The 22850-nt window shown below is 44.0% G+C and overlaps 1 protein-coding gene and 1 pseudogene across 3 annotated transcripts in view; both read right to left on the reverse strand.

Moving 5' to 3' along the window:
• Positions 1-22850, reverse strand: part of FAM135B (family with sequence similarity 135 member B) — a 215353-nt gene that overhangs the window by 141973 nt on the left and 50530 nt on the right. For 2 of the 3 annotated variants that reach the window (XM_053247997.1, XM_053247995.1), the window contains exon 2: positions 1033-1128. In XM_053247997.1, coding sequence (XP_053103972.1) covers positions 1033-1109 — 77 coding nt within the window. In that variant the 5' untranslated portion in view covers positions 1110-1128. Of the gene's footprint in view, positions 1-1032; positions 1129-8161; positions 8324-22850 lie in introns of all 3 variants that reach the window. The other variant, XM_053247996.1, reaches the window with a different exon arrangement.
• Positions 16074-16145, reverse strand: LOC128325515 (uncharacterized; annotated as a pseudogene).

A 22850-nucleotide genomic window follows, 5' to 3' on the forward strand; every position in this document is an offset into this window, starting at 1 on the left:
TTATCTACATAATTAATTCTCCAAGATGGGATGCGTGGGGACGTGGCAGAAAAGAGGTGATTGGCTGACAGAGGGGGAGGAAGTGAGTGGCTGACAGAGAGCACACGAGAGTTCCAGCACTGAAGCGGAGAGAAATAATGGTGGGGGCGAGGAGGCGGAGGTGGGCGGCCAGCGGGCAAAGCCCCGCAGGCCTTAAGAGGTGGGGAGATGGTGGGCAGATGGCGGGAGAAGATCCACCGGCTGGGAGGAGGAGGTGGGAGGCAGCGGCAGCGGGGAGAAATAATAGCAGTGTCGAGGAGGTGGGTGCACAGTGGCCAGCCGGTTGGCGAAGCCACGCCAGCTGGGAGGAGGAGGCGGGGGCAGCGGGATGGCCTGGCCCTGCCCTGCCCACTGGGGTAAGATGGCAGTGTTGGCAGCGGGCCCTGGCCTGGCCGCACGGAGGAAGCAGCGGCTAGCCTGGCCATCCGGAGGTGACAGCAGGATGGCCTGGCCCAGGGGGGTGGCGGCAGGGGGGGAGCGGCTGTTCGGCTGGCCTGCCAGCCAGAAAGCTGGGCATGCTGGAATGGGTGGGGGGATGGCTGGACCCAAGTAGAGGTGCAGATGCTCTGTGCCCGGGCCCACTAGTATTCATACATATTACCTCAACCTATAGATCAGGGGTTCCCTACCTTGGATCCCCAAATGTTTTTGGAATACAAATCCCATCATCTATTGTGGTGGCGGATGATGGGAGTTGTGGTACAAAACCATCTGGGAACCCAAGGTGAGGTGCCCCTGCTACAGATGATGGGTGCTGTTGCATCTAAGAATGTGTCTGTGGTGTGATCTCATCCACCTTGTCTGCATTCTTCTCCCACAGTGCTTCCAAAAGCTCACTAACAGCGTATGAAATGATGGACACACCTTGTTGCTTCGCCCACCAACTGATACTATGAGTGCCCTCTAAACATGGAGAGTGACTCATTTCAAGGCTTCACTTTCTGTTTCCAATTCATGAAATTTATATCAAACACCAATAATGAATAGCATTACCCTCTCTGGAAGAGGTCCACATTATAGAATTTGTGCAGCTCTACAGAAAACTCAACAGTTCCCTGGACCTCCGACATGATGTTTTCAGGTCATCACCTAAAGGACAGGGAGAAAAAGGAGAGGAAGTTTAGTTTATGCTGATGAGAAAGATACAGCTTTGCAGCAGAAGCTGCCCTTCTAATGTCTAGAATCTCCAAAGCACGGATTCCATCCATACATATGCATTCCTTGGCTGGAAGAAAGCCAGATGCTTCTGGGAAATCATCAACAGGACATGATGGGAACAGGCATGCCAGGTTGTTCACCCCAGCTTCTGAGGCCAGAAGAAGTTTCTGTACTTCGGCATACTTTATACCACTAGTAGGAAAATCCCATCCACCATCCTCAGATAAAATTGTTCAGACTGGAATACCATAATAGCCTGATTCAGACATTATGCTCTATGAGTGTACAAATGTCATTGTGTGAATGACTGTACCGGTGTTCATTTTAAAAGTGAGCCTGGATACAGGTCTTTCAAATGCAGAGTACAGATAGAAAGTGTGTTTCTGTATCTGCACTCAGCATAACATGTGAATGACTGTACCTGTGTACAGATCGGTGCCTGTGTACACTTGTTGTACGAGGTGTTGAACATAATGTGTGAATGGGCCTAATATAAATCTATGATGAGACCACCTTTGGAATGATGGCTGACATCCTAACTGTATGCTTGCACACAGGGGCATATCTAGTGTGGGGCAGGCAGGGCACATGCCCTGGGCACCACTCTAAGGGGGGGCGCCATTTAAAATTTTTTTTTAAATAGCAGCAGAAAACAAAATGGCCACTGCACATGCTCAAATGGCCTCTGTGAGGCCCTAGGCCATGCCAGGCCTCACAGAGGCCATTTGAGCATGCATGCAGCCATTTTGTTCTTAGCGGCCATTTAATTTTTTTTTTTTAAAAAATGACCACTGCACATGCTCAAATGGTCCCTGCAAGGCCCTAGAGGCCAGCGCGAGGTGGGGTTTTGCAGACCCCCCCCCACAGCCATTAGGAAGCACCCAAAAGGGGCTACAGGTAAATCTCTCTCTCTCTCTCTCTCTCTCTCACTGTACACATATTTAGTTTGGCACTACTGTATGTACAGAGAATCAGGGCTTGTGAATACTGAGCTGAAGCTTATGAGCTAGGATTGTATTCATTTGCTCTTGCTTTGCTTCTTGTGATAAGTGAGTTAAATATGATGTCTTAATAATATGGCTATTAATGGTGAGTTTGTCTTTCAATCAGTGTGAAATCCTTAGTATTAAGGCCCACTGGGTGTTTCTTGCTCTCTTTCTCTCATGTTAACTGTCTTTCTGAAATACTAGAATATATTCCAAGCAGTGACACTGTTTTCTCTGCATAGCCTTTAATTATTTTCAGATTATCCAGGAAAAGTCAAATTCTCCGTTTATTTTTAAAACTTATGCAATGGTGATTCTCTACAATGCATAGTAGAGAATTAGACAGGCACTTCTGTTTAGTTTTCCAAGTACACCTCCACATAGTATTTGGGTATTTCATGAGCCCCAGAATACTGAAATTTGTCATTTTCAAGCATTTTTTGGTCTGGCTACGTCCACTGCTAAATAGTTTTTGAAATATTAAAAGATTAACAAGCTTGACTTGTATTTTTCAGCTGATATTATGGTAACATTATCTGAAAGATGGGTGTCAGATGTTTGGACAGGGGCCCAAATTCAGTGTTTGCCCTAGGCGCTATTTTCCCTAGATACGCCTCTGCTTTGCACAAGGTTGTTACACTAGCTAATTGCATAAAGTAGGAGGGCCTTCTCTGTGGCCACCCCTCTTCTTTGGAACACTCTTCCCCCCCAGATTCATTCATCCCCCTCCCTGGCTGCTTTTAAGGCCCTTCTTAAGACCCACCTGTTTTGCCAGGTGTTTGCCCTTTAATAATAATAGTGCCTGTTCATGTGCAGCAAGTATTAAACCCTCTGTTTCTTTCTTCGTTGCCATTACCAAGACCTGGCAGTGGTTTAAGAATGGCAACTTGAAGAAAGAAACAGAGGGTTTAATACTGGCTGCACAAGAACAGGCACTAAGAACAAATGCAATAAGAGCAAAAGTTGAAAAGTCAACAACAAACAGCAAGTGCCGCCTTTGTAAAGAAGCAGATGAAACAGTGGACCACCTAATCAGCTGTTGTCAAAAAATCGCACAGACTGACTACAAACAAAGGCATGACAAGGTAGCAGGGATGATACGCTGGAACATCTGCAAAAAATACAAGCTACCTGTAGCCAAAGATGAGCGGGACCATAAAATTGAAAAAGTTGACGGAAATGCGCAAGAGTGCATGTTTTGTTAAAACAGGCCCAGAACATTGGATAGTATATCATCTGAATTACTGCAGCTATAACATCCCAGACTGAACTTGTCTTTCACCTCACATCACTTCCAATGCAACACTTCTCAGTGGAGTCTATTCCTGCACACAACTGCCAGCCACTGAGCATACACAACCATCAAACATAGCAAAGTCAAGTTATTACATGCACGTGTGAACCAGACCTTGGAAACAAGCACCCTCACACAATCACCAGAGAGTTGAACGAGACACTGCCCACTCATTTACATTCTGAAACCATCATGCAGCAACACAGAGCAAATCTCTTTATCAACCTGACTGCTAATCAATCTGTCCGGTACTTCAGAGTTACTCTTGAGGAAAAAATACTAAGCCTTGCTATTTCCATCACACTTGTCTGTCTCCAACATCAAATTCATATTTAAAAAATAGGTCAAGGACAATGGAGCAAAACAAAACATACCAAGATAGAAGGCAATGATTCAAACGGAATATAATTTGCTGCCTGCTTAAGAACATAAGACCAGCCCTGCTGGATCAGGCCCAAGGTCTATCTAGTCCAGCATCTTGTTCCACACAGTGGCCCACCAGATGCCTCTGAGAAGCCGACAAGAGGTGAGGGTATGCCCTCCTTCTTGCTGTTGTTCCCCTGCAACTGGCATTTCTCTCTGTCCACTCTCTCTACCCCATGCATAACTTTATACACCTCTATTATGTCTCCCCAGAGTCACCTCTTTTCCAAACTAAAAAGCCCCAGATGCTGTAGCCTGGCCTCATAAAGAGGGTGCTCCAGGTCCCTGATCATCTTGGTTGCCCTCTTCTGCACCTTTTCCAGTTCTACAATGTCCTTTTTGAGGTATGGTGGCCAGAACTGCACAAAGTTCTCCAAATATGGTTGCACCATAGATTTGTATAAGGGCATTATAATATTAGCATTTTTATTTTCAATTCCCTTTCTAATGATCCCTAGCATGGAACTGGCCTTTTTCACAGCTGCCACACATTGAGTCAATGATTTCAACAAGCTGTTTGCCACAACCCCAAGATCTTTCTCCTGGCCAGTCACTGTCAGTTCAGACTCCATCAGTGTACTGTATATGTGAAGTTGGGTGTGGTGGGGGGGTGGTTTCCCTCAATATGCCTCACTTTATTTCATTGCCCACTCCCCCAGTTTGGAGAAATCCTTTTGGACCTCCTCACAATCTGTTTTGGATTTCACTACCTTGAATAGTTTGGTGTCATCTTCAGATTTGGCCACTTTGCTGCTTAACCCCACTTCTAAATCATGTATGAACACTGGAACACTGGAGCACTGGCCCGCGTACAGATCCCTGAGGGACCCTACTTCTTACTTCCCTCCATTGTGAAAACTCTCCATTTATTCCTACCCTCTGTTTCCTGTCCATAAATCAGTTACCAATCCACACATGAACCTGTCCCCTTATCCCATGACTGCTAAGTTTTCTCAAGAGTCTTTGATGAGGAACTTTGTTGAAAGCTTTTTGAAAGTCCAAGTATACTAAATCAACTGGATCACCTTTATCTACAGACAGACTGTCACATTGCTGTACAGACTTTCCTGTATTGGAGTACCAACCAAGCATCAAATGTAGGAGGTTTTCTAAGCCTTTCCTTAAGTGCTCCACCTCTAACCCTCCAAAAGGTTAGTGAGGCAATACTTGTCCTTGCAGAAGCCAGGCTGGTTCTCCTTCAGCAAGGCCTGTTCTTCTATACATTTGACCATTTTGCCCTTATGCATTCCATCAATTTACATGGCACAGAAGTTAAGCCAACTGGCCTTAGTTTCCCAGATCCCCTCTGGACCCCTTTTTGAAAATCAGAGTTAAATTAGCTGCTTTCCAGTCCTGCTTAGAAAGCAACCAGTCTTCATTATATTTTTAGAAGGCACTGTTGTATATCCAGGTTTTCTAGGAAGGGGAAATTTGGTCTTTGATAGAAAAATTGAATCTTTCTTTCTCTTATTAAAAAAGAATCACACACACACAATCTCTCTCTCTCTTTCAGATTATGAAATGTAGTCCCAGAGAACTGGCACATCTCCCTCTCCCTCTCTATTTTGCTGGCTGTGTGTGCTGCTAGTGCAGAAATCAATGAAGTCAGAATCAGAGGACCAAAATAATATGCAGCCTCTGAAATAAAGGGCAACAGTGACTCATGAGCTAAGACGTGCTCACTTACAATACAGCACTTCAAAATCTGAGATAAGACATGAATTTTTATTTCTTAAATGCCTTTCCCCCTTAAAAAACCACCTTCCAATGTAACCTTCTATATCCCGCCTTTCTATATCCCACTAAGTAGGGATGTGCGTGAATCAATTTGTTCAGTTTGATATGTGCCTGAATTGAATCACCCCTGATTTGTTTATGGTTTGTGTCCGAACCTGTCCCCACCAAATCACCCCAGATTTTATTTAGATTCAATTTGATTTGGATTTTGATCTATTCAGACCACTTATAAAGGTCCTAGAGGAACCAAATTTGGGTGGCCGGTAGGTCACCATGGGTGCCATTTACCACCCAAATTTCAAGGCTGTAGGGAACTTGATTGATTTTTATTTATTTTAGTTTTTACTGTTTTTGTATATTTCCACCATAGGAAATAATGGAGATTCAAAGTCACCTATCCAAAACCTAACATGGATCCCCAGCTTTAACTTTAAAAATGCTAAGCTCTAGCTTAGTCATGAGTTATGTTCAGTGCATGTACGATCTGTGTACTGCATATGCACCTAAATATCTATATGCACATCAAAGTTACTCAACTGTCATGTTTAATACTACATCACCCCCTGTTTGGGAGGGAGACCACGCCCCCATGTTTGACATCAGATGCGGGGGCATGGCTATCTGGGCCTCTGTGTCTGTGATGTCAGATGTGGGAGTGGAGCCAGGGGGCCACAGCAGCGGCGGCAAAGGGGCCACCGCCAGCTTCCCTACACTCCCCGGCAGGATCAGACCTCCAATCCTCCTTTCAAGCACTGCGGAGGGTGCATAAGAAAATTAAACTGTCTATTTTGCTTCTTTCTGCATCCTGTTTAAATGTTAGAAGGGATGAAATTGGTATGAGTTCCCAAGTAGTCTCCTAGACTTTTGGTACTGAGGGACTTCATTATCTACTTTGGGGCTGGCTTGTCTGGTGCGGCTCAGGAGTTCATAGCAGCCATGACAACTATGGGCCTATCCCAATTAGTTTCTGAATCAACTCATGTTGCCGGCCATGCACTTGATTTGGTCTTTTGTTTGGATCAGGGGTTTTTTCCGTGGGTGGGGGATCCTGTGGTTTCCCCATTGTCATGGACGGACCACTACCTGGTTAAGGTTGGTCTCACAGCCGCAATCCACCCCTGTAGGGGTGGTGGACCTATTAGGATGGTCCGTCCAAAAAGGCTGCTGGACTCAGTGGGATTTCAAAAGGCCTTGGAGGATTTTGACATTGGTGCGGCTGGTGATTCTGTCGATGCCCTGGTGGGAACCTGGAACAGGGAACTCAACAGGGCAGTAGACATGATTGCTCCTAAGCATCCCCTCCAACCTGCTTCAAAACTGGCCCCTTGGTATACGGAGGAGCTGCGGGGAGTTAAGCGGTTGGGTAGGCGACTAGAGCGCAAGTGGAGGAGAACTCGGTTCGAATCTGACAGGATTTAGCATGTGACCCATTTGAAGGCTTTTGTGGTGGCAGTGCACGCAGCAAAAAAGAGATTCTAGTCTGCGTGCATTACGGCTGCAGGTTCACGCTCGGTGAAGCTATCCTGGGTTGTAAGGAGTTTGGTTTCTGCTCCTTCTACTTCCAATCAGTCCCCGGAGTTGCTCTGCTGTGATGCCTTTAATAGGTTCTTTGTGAATAAGATCTCCTGTATTCGGGCTGACTTAGACTCCACTATTTCTGCGAGGTCTATGGAGGAGGTGTCCAGCATTCCCTCTTGCACTATTAGATTGGATCAGTTTCAATCTGTGACTCATGAGGATGTGGACAAGCTGCTTGGGGCGGTGCAGCCTACCACCTGTTCTCTGGATCCTTGCCCGACTTGGCTGCTTCTATCTAGCAGGGAGAATGTTGGAGGTGGCCTAGTTAATATCGTAAATGCATCCCTGAGGGAGGGTAGGGTGCCCCCCTGCCTGGAGGCAATGGTTAGAGCACTCTTAAAGAAGCCTTCCCTGGACCCCTTGGTGATGGACAGCTACAGGCCAATCTCCAATCTCCCTTGGTTGGGCAAGGTGATTGAGAGGGTGGTGGCCGACCAGCTCCAGCAGTCTTGGAGGAAACTGATTATCTAGACCCATTTCAAACTGGCTTTAGAGCTGCCTATGGGGTTGAGACAGCCTTGGTCGGCCTGATGGATGACCTTTACTGGGGAATCGACAGAGGGAGTGTGACTCTGCTGGTTCTTCTGGATCTCTCGGTGGCGTTCGATACCATCGACCATGGTATCCTTCTGGATAGCCTGGGGGAGTTGGGGATAGAGGGCACTGCTTTGCAGTGGTTCCGTTCCTATCTCTCAGGTAGATTCCAGATGGTGGAGCTTGGTGACAGTTGCTCCTCAAAACAGTAGCTGTTATATGGAGTCCCTCAGGGCTCCATTCTGTCACCAATGCTTTTTAACATCAATGGTTTGATGTCAAATAGGTTCAACATCGAACCTGTTCAGTTCAATGGTCTGGTGTCAAACCGAACTCTCGGCTCGGTTTGGCACTGGACCAAACTCCCCCGGCCATTGGGAGAGGGGGTGGTTTATGAAAAAAATGTACTTACCCCCTTGGGGGGGGCTTCACCAAGGCCACGGGGGGTGTCCAGATGTTCCTCCTCCCACTGCTGGCCTCTGTTATGCTGCCAATCACCCTGTTCGGGTGATCTCCGGCCCGTTCTGGGCCTCACCCCTGTCACGGTGGCCATTTTGGAGGCTGCCATTCATGCCTAATGGGAACAAGGATAGCTAGTTTTGTGTACACCCCTTGTGGGCACCACCAGAATCAAGCCTGCATTTTTTACCCGGTCTTTAACTGGGGTTAGAGGGTGTGAGTGTGCCCCCCCCACTCTGAGGCCAGGATCATGTGTGCACTCAGGTTGCTTGCAGCCTGAGCACATACAGAGTCAGATACCTAGAGAATCACGACTCAAGGAGGATTCCCCCAATGCACCTGTTGGAAGCAGCGCAGATTGTGTGTGAATGTTAGCCATGCTCCCAACAGCCAATTTCTGATAGTCCGGGGGAAGGTAGGTTCAACTCTGCATACCCCCGCCACCACCTTCCCCGCCCCAGTGGTGATCATGAGAATAACCTTTATATGTTCTAGAGTCCGATATAAAGTTGCCATCCAGATTCACAAATATGGGCAAAAACTTTCCCTAACAGAACAGAACGACAGAGGGGGAAAGTCATTTAGTACAGCATGAAAGGCTCCCAAATTGAAGTTAAATTTACCATTAATCTCTGCAGCACAGTCCAACCTTTGGGCCAGAAGCACAAATGAAATGTTTTCCTTGTAAGCAATCAATTTGCTTTGTGCTCCAAATCAATAGCCTGAAACTGAACATGGTAACCTGTAACCCTGGAAGGGATGTATTTCCAAGGAGCAAAAACAAGCAGCTACTTAATGTGGCAAGTAATCCAGTCCTACAGGATAGTGTTTCATATGTTGTAAAGGTAAAGTATGTCGTCAAGTCGATTTTGACTCCTGTGCCCACAGAGCCCTGTGGTTGTCTTGGGTAGAATACAGGAGGGGTTTACCATTGCCTCCTCCCATGCAGTATGAGATGATGCCTTTCAGCATCTTCCTGTATCGCTGCTGCCTGATACAGTACCAGCGAGGATTCAAACCGGCAACCTTCTGCTTCTTAATCAACCTTTTCCCCACTGTGCCACTTAAGGTGCCTTCTTATGTGGACCAAAGAATAATAATTCAAGCCACTGTGGCTTCTTATGAAGAGGACAAGGAGAATACTGTGAAGCATGACATGTATATATTAGTGATGTGCGAACTGATTAGGATACAAATTGATTTGTACCCGAATCTAGCTGATTCGGGTGATTCGGAGACAAAACGAATCACCCCTGTGGTCCATTGGCTAGATTTGGATACAAAACGAATCATGGCTGATTGGATTCGGATCAATTCGGGTTGCGGATCTGTCCTATTAATTCCCCCAGATTCCCAGATTTCATTTAAAAAAAAAAAAAAAAGCTATGCTCTAGCCCTTATAGAAGTGGAGTTATGGGGGGGAAATGTGTGGTCACTATTTTTTAAGTGTTTGGATTCTTTGGTGTATAATAACTTTCACGCAGTGAATCCTTATGAGGATTCATTACACACCTTCATTTCTTCTATTCATTTTGACTGTCTTTTCGACAGCGCCAGCTGTCAACTGTCATGTGCCAACTACATCCCACTCCCACCCGCAAGGCAGTGGGGTACTACTCAGTTTAAGTTAAGTGTCTAATGGGTAGAGGCTGCCACCCAAATTGCAGAGGGATTGGGGAAAGGGCTGATTTTTGGTGAATTGTTGAAGGTTTAGTGTCTTTGGGGCAGATTTGGGGCATAAAGCAGGATCTGGGGTGGAAGAGTGGGGTGAGGTGGTAGTGCCTAATGGGTGGAGGCTACCACCCAAACTGCAGAGGGATTGGGCAAAGGGCTGATTTTTGGTTATTATACACCAAAGAATCCGAACACTTGAAAAATAGTGACCACACATTTTGCTCTATAACTCCACTTCTATAAGGGCTAGAGCTTAGCTTTTTTTAAATGAAAGTTGGGAATCTGGGGAAATTAATAGGACGGATATGGAAGCTGAATCAATTCAAATCGAATCAGCCGTGATTCATTTTGTATCCAAATCTAGCCAATGGACCAGAGGGGTGATTTGTTTTGTCTCCGAATCACCCAAATCAGCTAGATTCGGATACAAATCGATTTGTATCCGAATCAATTTGCACATCCCTAATATATATATGTCATGTAATCGAATCAGCCGTGATTCAGATCCAAATCGAATCTGCGGTGATTCGGATGGGATACATACATATATATATATATATATATATATATATATACACACACACACACACACCCTGCCCCTCCAGTACCCTCCTGTTCGGGGTGGCTCACAACAATAAAATAGATACAATGTCAAATAAAAGTAACAAAATTAACTTAATTAAGTAAACAAGTTGAAAGTCAGGCTTAAACCACAATCAAATTGTTTCAAACTAAAAGTTATTTTAAAAGTGAAAAATTGAGAATTATAAAAACTAAAGACTGAAGAACCTATCAGATATAACCAGAGATGGAGTAATAAAAAGCCTCTTTTAAAAGATGTGTTTTAAGTTTAAAAAACAACAACACTGAGAGAGGGAGCATTGCAAAGCTCTTCAGGGAGGGCGTTCCAAAGCCGAGGGGACACAACCAAAAAGTCCTTGTCTCTAGTCCATGTAAGTAAGTTTATTGTGTTCACAGACCAGATTAACAAACAATAACAATTAGTAGCATTAATAAGAAAGTTCAAAGTTTACAAAATCACAAACTGTTCAAATTACTAATAAAGTCTTTAAGGAGCTTCGACGCCACGAAACAGAACTTTGCCACATTATCTGAAATTACAGGTTTAAAATTGGTCAGCATAATTTCCAAATAAAATTGGTCTGTGTGACCAGGATAAATGGTTAAAATAGGAGCAATAAATTTGGTGCGAGCATCCTTAACTCTACTCCATGCCAACCAGATCTCTGTTAGTGTCAGGACCACGAGTAGGGCCTGAGATGATGAGCAGAGGGCCCTGGCAGGTTCATATGGGCGAATGTAGTCTGACAGGTACCCTGGCCCCAAGCCGTGTAGAGTTTTAAAGGTCAAGACATTTAGCATCACTAGATTTTCTGACTTCGGGAAGTCTCATGTTTCGCTTGAAACATATTTCTAACTCTGAGGAACTCAAAGGCAAGCTTGAAAATGTGTGGCTAATGGCTGGCGAGGTCTCTGAATTTGGGTTCATACCTCACTGCAGTCTGGCCCATATGCATGGAGGGGAGCAAGAGCTCACCTGTCCTCCTTGCCAATTTGGCATTCCTACCCTCCTCCAATATGTCCAGACTGGAGTTGGAACCAAAATTATTCTGATGTGAAATTTGAAGAGTATTTTATGGTTCCATCAAGGAAAAAATCAGCAACTGAAATTGAAAGAGGTTCATCTCAAGAAGAAACATCTGAGAAAATTCTCTACTGCCTTGCTCTAGTTTGAATACATCCATGAACTCCAACATGCATCCACCTATTTCAATTCATGATTGATTTCTGCATTTTATTTTATTTTTTACTTTTACAATAGCTTTACATTCAAATTACATTCATTTATTTAATTAAGTAAATATTGACTCCCCGCTTACCTATCTGCGTGGTTCACGTTAACTATACATATAAACCATTGCTATAATAATTCAAAACATAGATACTCTGCATTACTACTCGATTTTACCCAACCCAACCTGCTGTTATTACTATATTTCAAACCCTGCTGAAAAGTCTATATTAGAAAAATAGTTCTCTAAGTAAAGTGAAAATGGTTCCCAATCTTCTTTGAAAGATTCCAAATTTTCATCCCTTTTAAGTGTAAGCTTTGCCATCTCAGCATATTCCAAAATTTTTATCAACCAGTCTTCTTTTGAGGGCATTTTAGTTTCTTTCCATTTCTGTGCATATACTATCCTAGCCACCATGATTGCATACATAAAAAATGATAAATTTCTTCTGGAAAACTCTCCTTGGATTATTCCCAGCAGGAAGGATTCTGGCCTCTTAGGAAATGTCATTTTAAAAATTTTCTTCAACTCATTATAAATCATATCCCAAAAAGCCTTTGTCTTCCCGCATGACCACCACATATGGAAAAAAGTTCCTTCACATTGTCCACATTTCCAACATTTGTTTGAAACATTTTTATACATTAATGCTATTTTTTCTGGTGTCAGATATCACCTATACATCATCTTATAATAATTTTCTTTTAAAGTATAACATGCAGTAAACTTTAAATCAGTTTTCCATAATTTTTCCCAAGCAGCCATATCTATATTATGACCCACATCTTGAGCCCATTTTCTCATAGTCGTTTTAACCACTTCATCTCTTGTCTCCTCCAAAAGCAACAACTAATACATCTTAGAGACTAATCTTTTGTCATTTTCACACAACTCCTTCTTGAATCTTGACATTTGATCCACAGATCCAACTTTAAGATCCTTTTTATAAATGTCATTTAGCTGATGATACTGAAACCAATTACTAACCAAATTTTGTACTTCATTTAATTTTTTCAATTTACAGCCCTTCTCTTGAAAACATAGCAAATCCGTATAGGTACCCCCATTCAGAAATCATGATTGATTTCTCAACTTACATCAGGTGACAGACTATGTGATCTGTGCCAACAAACACTGCATTTAATTTGCAGAGGTTATAACCTTCTGCATATAAACTGTTACACAGTATAATATGTTGTGATTTGTATTGTAAATGTTTTAACAGTTTTGTTGTTTTGAAATGTATTGTAAATGACCTTGAGATTATTTTAATGAAAGGTGGTATATAAATCTAACAATCAATACACCAGTCAATTAATAATGCTGCAACCCTGCACGGATTTTCAAGGAAATTTGTGACAGGGCAGGCAGGTTCCTTATCACTCTCCTCTGCATGCAGGGTGGATTACTGTAACATGTTCTACATGGTGCTGCCTTTGAAGACCAAATGAAAATATCAGCAAGTTCAAATGGCCACTGCAACCATTTTAACCAGTGCAAGTTTTCAGTAGCATGACACTCCATTTTTTTTAAAATCACCTGCACTGGCTGCTGGTTTGTTTCCAGAAGCAATTCAAGGTGCTGGTTATCACCTTCAAAGTCTTACCTTGGAATGATGTTGATTAAAAGACCACATATAGATCTGCCTAAAAATAATCAAGTGAGACCCTCTCTTGAGGTATGGTTGTGTTCTGATCCCAGATCCAGGACGTTCCCCAATTTGGGAATGAGATGGAGGGGATGAGAGAGACTGGGAACAATCTAGGATCCAGATTCTGAGTGACCCCTTACCACCAGGGCTCTCCAGACCAGGAGAATCAGGGAAATCTGAGCCAGCACCCCCACCTCAACCCAAGGAGAAAGCCCAACCCAACTCAGAGGAGTTTCCTGAGGACCTGCTGGTTGTAGCAGAGGTCCCTCAGTATCACTGGAGCCAGCACTTGAGGAATGGGGCAAGGCCCCCTTAAAGAACAGAGTATTTCCAATGAAAGGAGTGGGGCCTGGACTACAGTTATAAGCACCCGCAGTATGCTGCTAGGCCTCACTAGAGCAACATTGTCCGGTGCTATATTATCCAGCCCTGTTGCTCTTCTTGTCTCTGACCCTCAGAGCTGTCCATGGTCTGAAGCCCTTGTGGTCTGAAGCCTAGCTCAGCCTAGAATAGAATAGAATAGAATAGAATAGCTTTTATTATGGCCATTGGCCAACCAAGCCTGCAGCAGGGTCAGTTGGTAAGAATGGGCAAGGGGGGCCTTATTTGTGGTAGCAGCCAAACTGTGGCACTTACTACTACAGGTAATTCACTGACTCGCATTCTGCAAGTCAACTGCCATTCTTTGAGGTTGCAATGTTTTCAGCATGGTTTTGTTTTTTCTGCTGCTTTGCTTGTCTGAAGGCTCTTTCATGTTCTATTTCCATTCCGGGAGGGTTAATTTGTTTTTACCCCATAATCATTTAGTTATGTAAGCCACTTTGAGCTTTTCCTTCTGGCAAACTGGAAAGGCAGAGTTAACATTCTGTAAAGATATTTTCCAGAACAATCAAATAACAATGACTTTCCTGGAGAAATTTCTCCAAATTCTCTCTAAATCTCAGAATTTTCAGCTCTCTTAAGGAGAAAATTAAATTATCTTTGAATGTCAAGGTTTCTCCCAAGGAAGATTGTGGAGAAGTTCCTCGGGTATCCCTCGTCTCACATTAATATGTCCTGATCCTCCAGATGTCAAGCATTTATTCATTCTCTCTCTCTCTCTCTCTCTCTCTCTCTCTCTCTCTCTCTCTCTCTCTCTCTCACACACACACACACACACACACACACACTCTCTCTCTCTCTCTAGCAACAATCAGGTCAATTCATTACATGCCCACCATTATATCAACTGCATTGTAAGTAAGTTCCATTGAAACCCATGGGGCTCACTCCTGGACAAGCATTGTTTGATCTGGCGGTTTCAGTAGCCAGTTCACACACATATCTAGCTGAAGATCCTCATCACATGGTGAAGGCACAGGTACATAGATCACCCTCTATCATGAATTTAAGCAATGTATTACACAAACCATCCATCATAGGGCTTTAGGTTTCCAAAAGGGAGGGGTGATTGTAGACACCAGGGCTATATGTGTATGCTCCTAATACACATGGAACACTCATGTGACATGTAATGGGATAAGCATGCACACTAGGATTGGCCCTGAAATTCCAAAGAAGTCGAATCCAAAATAAATTTCAGGGTTCTGCCCAAGGAGAAATATCTGAGGGTGCTCAGGAGAAGTCAAACGAGTTTTTGAAAGAGAAATGGAAATTATCAGGAGGGTTCTGCATATCTGTCACGCCACCCCCACCCCCACCCATCCAGTCACCATGCAAGCACAAGCTTCAGACAGTGAGTTTTTTATACACATCCTTTGTAAATAGGAAGCTTGCAGCATTCAGAAAATATCTGAGAATGGAAACATGGCATGCTATAACAAGGATACATATTGCCAATATACACCAAGATAAGAACCTTATCACAGCACAACAGTGACTAATCTCTCTCTTTAAATTGGAGTCTGGTCGAATTTTCAAATCCAGAAGCACATTTGGGTCCCTCTCATTATTTGATAAGAGGTACATGGCTGAACCCCACTTAGTAATTCCTAACCATTTAAGCTGATGTTAGATACCCGCTAATTAAAATTTAATATCAGCAACATCCCATGATCTGCAAGAAGCTGGTGAGATCTCATAGCATCAAAGCAGGTATTCAGCTTTCTTGATTAAACTTAGCACTCTCCTAGCCTTGCTCAATAAGGAAGCTCAATTTCCATTGCATTGCTGCACCACTATACCCCATGAGGAATGGACAAGAAGAAGGAAAAAACAGTCAGATTTGACCATGTCAGAGTATAAGATTTTCACCTTTTAAATTAATGTAAAATCTATGAGGCTCAAATCAAGCTTTCAGCTACGTAACGTCAACAAAAAGTGTTGTTTCCTGCAAAACATGCCCCAACACATATCTTGCATTTGCTGTTTTCCATAAGACTCATGTCATTTTGTATACCGATTACCTAGTGCTAGTCTTATCTGGTGCTGTCTTAACGTTTAAACTAGCCCTAAATAGCCTGGGACCAAGGTACCTTAAGGACAGCCATCTCCTGCATATTCCACCTTTTGATTTCAGTTCAGTATCAGAGATTCTGCTCTGGTTACTTCTGGCAAATGAGATTTAGTGGCAATCCACCAAGAACAAGGCTTTTTCAGCAGTAGCATCAATGTTGTAGTATGCCCTTCCTTGAGAAGCTCACCAGGGCCCTGCTCTGTACAACTTCAGGTACCAGGCCAGGAACTGGCTTCTCATTAAAACTTTGGAGTAAGCTGACTTATGCAGCCTTAGTTTCAATAAGCAATAATCGCGCCTCGGATTAACCTCATTGCCTATGATACTGCCACTGCGCAAATGTTTCTGATGAAAAGTGTTTTGATGCTCTGACGAGTTGGTATTTTGTGTGTTTGAAGGGAGCGGTTTTGTTCTTCTTCTATTATTATTATTATTATTATTATTATTATTATTATTATTAACACAGTGAGACAGGTTTTATTGACTGGTTTGTTTTATCCAGACATCGAGTTCTTCCCAAGGAACTGGGATGGCAGAATTTTATTATCAATGTTGTTGCTGTTGTTATTATAGATATCGTCGCAGAATATAGGCTGTTCCCAGTAATGTTGCTTTTTGAAATTGTCTGATGGTGATTTCTGTGGCCCCTATGGTGTTGAGGTGCTCTTCAAGGTGTTTGGGAATTGCACCTAGGGCGCCCATTACCACTGGGATTATTTTGGTCTTCTTCTGCCACAGCCTTTCAATTTCAATTTGTAGATCTTTGTATTTGGTGATTTTTTTCTATTTCTTTTTCTTCTGTTCTGCTATCCCCTGGTATTGCTATGTCGATTATTTTAACTTGTTTTTATTTCTTCTCGACCACAGTTATATCTGGTGTATTGTGTGGCAGATGTTTGTCTGTTTGTAGTCAGAAGTCCCATAATATTTTTGCATCTTCATTTTCTATAACTTTTTCAATTTTATGGTTCCACCAATTGTTGGCTACAGGTAGCTTTTTTGTTTGTTTGTTTGTTTGGTTGGTTGGTTTTTTGGGGGGCAGATGTGCCAGTGTATCATCCTTGCTACCTTGTCATGCCTTTGTTTGTAGTCAGTCTGTGCGATCTTTTGACAACAGCTGATTAGGTGGTCCACTGTTTCATCTGCTTCTTTACAAAGGCGGCACTTGCTGTTTGTTGTTGATTTTTCTACTTTTGCTCTTATTGCATTTGTTCTTAATGCTTGTTCTTGTGCAGCCAGTATTAAACCCTCTGTTTCTTTCTTCAAGTTGCAATTCCTAACCCATTACCAGGTCTTGGTGATGTTTGATTTTCCAGTTATATTGTGCAAATATTGACCATGCAGGGGCTTTTTCCCCCCTTCATTTTTCTGCTTGGTTCTTGACTTTTTCTTTCTTGTAGGCCTGATTTGTTTCATTGGTGTTGAATAGTTACTCGTTATTGACCATGTTAAGTGCATCTTCTTCATTGTCCTTGATATATTCTTCAAGGCCTTTTTTCTCCTCCTCTACTGTTTGATGGACTTGCAGCATTCCTCTTCCACCTGAGCTGTGAGGGAGGTATAGCCTATCTACATCACTGTGGGGGTGCAGAGAATGATTGATGGTCATGATTTTCCTGGTCTTATGATCTAGTGTCTCTAGCTCTGCCTGGGTCCAGTCTATTATTCCTGCAGTGTATCTGATAACAGGTATAGCCCAGGTGTTTATGTCTTGTATGGTGTTCCCGCCATTGAGTTTGGACTTTAAGATTTTTCTAACTCTCCTGATTTAGGATTTTTCTAATGCTCCTAACTCTCACTTCACTTCCAATTTTTCTTTTAACTTCAGTGTGTGCAATGTTATCAGCCTGGAGAATGCCCAAGTATTTGTAAGGTTCTTTCTCTTCCAGGTTCTTGATCTTGCTTCCATTGGGCAGTTCTATTCCTTCTGTTTTTGTTATTTTTCTTCTCTTCATTATCAATGCAGCACACTTGTCTAGTCCAAACTCCATTGCTATATCACTACTGGACAGTGTTTAGCAGTGATTCAATTTCTGACTGGGACTTTCCATACAACTTCAGATCATCCATGTACAGCAGATGGTTGATTTTACTTGTTGTTTTAGATGTTTGGTATCTGAGGCCTGTTCTGTTTAGTATTTGTGAAAGTGGAGTCATGGTGGTTACAAACAACAGAAGGGATAGTGAGGCCCCTTGGAAAATGCCTCTTCTAATGCTAACCTGTCCAAATGTATCGCCATTGATTGCTAACTGTGTACTCCTTCATCAATTCAATGGTTGATACGATTTCAGTTTGGCCTTTAGGGCTGAATCAGGTCCTGTTTGTGTGATCATTCATTCTTCAGACTACAGCCTCTGAACTCACCTCCACTTCTGATTGATTGCTTCATTCATTCAAAGGGTTGCTCAGAGATTGAGACGACATAGAAGAGATTCAACAGTCTCTTCCCAGATCCAACACTCTTCATTCACTTTCCGTTCATTCCAGTTCCAATAAGCACTGTTGTTCTATCTGAACTAATGCTGTTTTTAGTTCTGTCGAGCAGGGATTCCCAGCCTTGAGTCCCCAGATGTTCTTAAACTAGAATTCCCATCATCCCCAACTGCCATGGCTTCTGGGAGTTGTAATTCTGGGTTCCCAAGTTTGGGAACCGGGTTCCTAGAAACATGTAGTAAACTGGGCGTGAGCTAAGAAATCCATCAAGGACGTGTAGCTGATGCATGTACAGAAGCACCCCCAAATGACATACTCCAGATTCTAGAGAGAACAGCCATTCCATTCAAAATAGGTCAAACCCCTCCAGGGAAACTAGAAAAATCTTCAGCCATGATATGATTATAGGCCCATTCATGCATTATGCTCAGCACTCTTACAATGAGTGTGCAGTGTACACAGGTACAGATCTATACACAGGTACAGTCATTCACATGTTATGTTGAATGCAGGTGCAGAAGTACACTTCCTATCTGTACCATGCATTTGACTTTTAAAATGAACACAAATTCTGTACAGTCATTCACACAAACACAAAAAGTACACTTGTACATCACGATGTCTGAATCATGCTTGTGTTTCATCTTGTTCACCCTTATTCCAACCAAGACTGTCTCCAAATACCGGTTTAGGACCTCCACTACGTTCCTAGGATCAAAAGACTGAAATGCAAGTAGAGTTATGTGCATACCAATAACACTTCAGCCAAAACCTCCAGATAACTTCTGGCAATATAATGTTAAAAAGAACCCATTATGCTCAATGCACGTACAATCTGTGTACAATGTATACACATTCAGATCTGCACACACATACTATTCACACATTGAAGCTGTTCTCACACACAGCCTAACCCTGCCTGGGAAGCCCATCCTGGATTAGGCTGTGCGTGAGTACCATAAGGATTAGGTCCAATTCCGGCAGGGCAGCGCCGCCTAGCCCGGCTTTTTAGCCCAGCTGTGAGCCTGGGATAACAGCACCAATACACCATTAGCCCAGGCTCTGGAATTGTGTGTCTCCTCTTGCTTCATTTAGCACATGGAGACACAAAAACGGGAGCCTAGAGCGTATGTCTCCTGGGGAAATCCCACAATGCACTGTGCTTGGTGCACAGTGCATTGTGTGGTCCCCTGAGGCCGGGACACATACATACAGTTGCACACTTCCTATCTGTACCCTGCATTTGAGGGGACCTATACCCACGTTCACATTTAAAATGTGTGCAATGATTGCATTTACAAGAACAGATGTGCATGTGTACAGTCACCTGTACACATATAAAATATAAATATCTGACTAGGGCTAAGATGCAACCCTGGGATATCATTGGGCTGCAGCAACTGTCATATGGCAGATCTCTCTCCCTCACTAGCCGTTCTACCAAGCCATTTCATTCTTATATAACTTAATGAAAAATTAGAGCCTGCTTATTTCCTCACTTTTGCCATTTCCGGTGTATCATGTCTAATGTTACATAGCAACACAGGAAGCTGCCATAAGTCAGCTTTACTGAGTCAGACTATTGGTCTATCTAGCTCAATAGTGAGGTCATTCACACATTCGAAAACTGTGTTCTACCCAGGTTTGGGAGCTGTGTGTACTCCCAATTTTTGATTGTGTGGAAGCAAAGTTAGAGGAAAACCTGTGTAGAAGTGATTGTGTATAAGCAAGGTTAGAGGAAAACCTGGGTAGCTTTTTCTCTTACCTTGCTTCCACACAATCACTTCTACCCAGGTTTTCCTCTAACCTTGCTTCCACACAATCAAAAATTGGGAGTACACATAGCTCCCAAACCCGGGTAGAACACAGTTTTTGATTGTGTGAATGACCTAATTGGGGCTATTCTGACGATCAGCAAAAATCAAGCTAGCCTCCGCTAGCCCATCAGAACCTCAGGGCTCGCAGCCGAGCCCAGTCTTTCTGGAGCGGCTAACCTGCTCTGGAACCCCTGGTATAAAAGCTCGTGAATAGACCCCCGACCGGGAGGCGAAAAGCCACCTCCCGGCTCCGGGGGTCTCCCCAGTATGGAGCCGGCAACCGTGTGGGCAGCCAATCCGCCTGCCCAGGGCTCCCTGCCCACTTGTTTGCAGGGAGAGCGGGCTTAGCCCGCTCTCCCCGCTGTTTCTAAAAAAGTGGTTCTCACGGATCGTGAGACCCGCCTCATTGCCTTCACAGACTGGCAGCAGCTCCTCCAAGGTAGCAGGCCGGAGTCTCTCTCAGCCCTATCTTGGAGATGCTGCCCGGGAGGGAACTTGGAACCTTCTACTCTTCCCAGAGCGGCTTCATCCCCTGAGGGGAATATCTGACAGTGCTAATACTTCTAGTCTCCCTTTCATACCAGCTCTCCATAGACTGACAGCAGCTCCACAAAGGTTACAGGCAGGAGCCCTATCTGGAGATGCCAGGGAGGGAATTTGGAACCTTCTGCATGCAAGCAGGCAGGTGCTCTTCCCAAAGCAGCCCCATTCATTATGGGAAACACTTTACAGCCCAGCCCGGTTTCTGCTGCATGTGAAAACTGCCGGGAGCCATGTGTCTCCCACCGGCACCACAACGATGAATCCTCTAAAGGAATTACCTCTGCTAATTGAGCAAAGAGGCGCCTTTTAAAGTGGTGATTCTCTAAGATTTCGCCGGGGGAGAGCAACTGGCCCTATCCAGCCCTAGCACAGCATCCCTCCCGTGGCTGTTGTTGGTGTCTGCCTTATGTTTATTTTTAGATTGTGAGCCATTTAGGGACAGGGAGCCATCTTATTTATGTGGGTTTTTTATTTTTCTATGTAAACCGCTTTGAGAATTTTGTTGAAGAGTGGTATATAATTATCAGTAGTAAAGTAGCCCACCGCTAAATCCAGGCTTGGGGCGTGATTGCTGGTTTAAATTCAAACACTGGTTTAAATGGTCGTGTATCTGCCATGGCTGCTTGCAGCGGCGGGCACACTCGGGGGGAGGGGGGCTCCTACCACTTGGGTGGTACATTATTGGGGGTCTGAGAAGTGGGGTGCCCCATGGCAGCAAATCCCTGCACCCGACCCCCAGAGCACCCGGATGCAGTGTGGCGAGGCATTGGCAGCCCACAGGAGAGCATGATCCACCCAGGGAATGGTAAGGGATCGTCTGCATGGAGGGTTGGGAAAACCCACTCTCCCCGCGGACCTCGAAGAAGCTCTTCTCAGTGATCATGAGAAGAGCTTCATAGTCTCCCATTTAAACAGGGTGCACCCTGCTTAGCAAAGGGGACAGTTCATGCCTGCTAGCACAAGACCAGCTACCAGCTCATTGTCCTCTGTATGTTTATGCAGCATATAGAAAATCTTAGACATAGCCACAATCTTCTGCAAGCAGGGGCATCCTCTGAGGCACTGAGCTACAGGGGGGATGAGCCATAGCTCCATGGTCCAGCATCTGCTTTGCATCCCAGATTCAATTCTGGCATCTCCAGGCAGGGCTGGGAAAGATGCCTGCCTGAAACACTGGAATGCTGCTGCCTGTTAGAGTAGACAATATTGAGTGAGATGCAACGATAATCTGACTCAGCATAAGGCAGCTCTGTATGTTTCCATGCAGTTTCACAGTTATTCTTAGGGATATGCCTTTTCTCCCTCTCATAGAACACTAGAACCAGGGGTCATCCCATGAAATTCATTGCCAGGAAATTTAGCACCAGCAAACAGAGTTACTTCTTCACACAACGCATGATCAACTTGTGGAATTCTCTGCCACAAGATGTGGTGACAGCCAGCAACCTGGATGGCTTGAAGAGGGTTTTGGATAACTTCATGGAAGAGAGGTCTATCAGTGGCTACTCGTCAGAGGGCTATAGGCCACCTCCAGCCTCGAAGGCAGGATGCCTCTGAGTATGAGTTGCAGGGCAGTAACAGCAGGAGAGAGGGCATGCCCACAGCTCCTGCCTGTGGGCTTCCAGCAGCATCTGGTGGGACACTGTGTAAAACAGGATGTTGGACTAGACGGGCCTCCTTGGGCCTGATCCAGCAGGGCTGTTTTTATGTTTTTATGTTCTTATGCCTAGAAAAATGAATTCCTGTGAAGCATTTTACTTGGGTCTGAGAAGCAAAAACATTACACATGATTTTCAAGTACCGTGCCATTTCCCTATTACTGAAAGTGAAGGGCACCAAAGTACTAATAGCAGTGGATCACAGAGCCGAAAGTTGCTGAAACGGCTTTTTGAGATGCAAGGCCACTGCTGTGCAAGTGGAAGTCCTTTAAAAGCTTTCCATTTAATCTAATGAGATTTTCTCCGAGAACTTCCTGAAAACCTTTTTTAAAAAACAAACAAATGCTCACTTAGCACTGACTTGAGCCAATGAACCTGGCATAAAAGAGAACGGTTTGGTTTGGTTTCATTTTGTGATGAGTCAAAAAAGTGGGCAAGCCAAGAGGGCAACGATCCCCAAACACTCCGAGCAATTCCACACCTAGGTGATGACGCACTCAAAAGGGCACTACAGCCCGTCCTGTTCTCTGTTGAGTAGCCTTATAGGAGAAACAGATTTCCCAACACATTTGAGTGGTGTGTATATGTTTCACGTT

The sequence above is a fragment of the Hemicordylus capensis genome, chromosome 4 (genome assembly GCF_027244095.1).
Source record: "Hemicordylus capensis ecotype Gifberg chromosome 4, rHemCap1.1.pri, whole genome shotgun sequence".
Lineage (NCBI taxonomy): Eukaryota > Metazoa > Chordata > Lepidosauria > Squamata > Cordylidae > Hemicordylus > Hemicordylus capensis.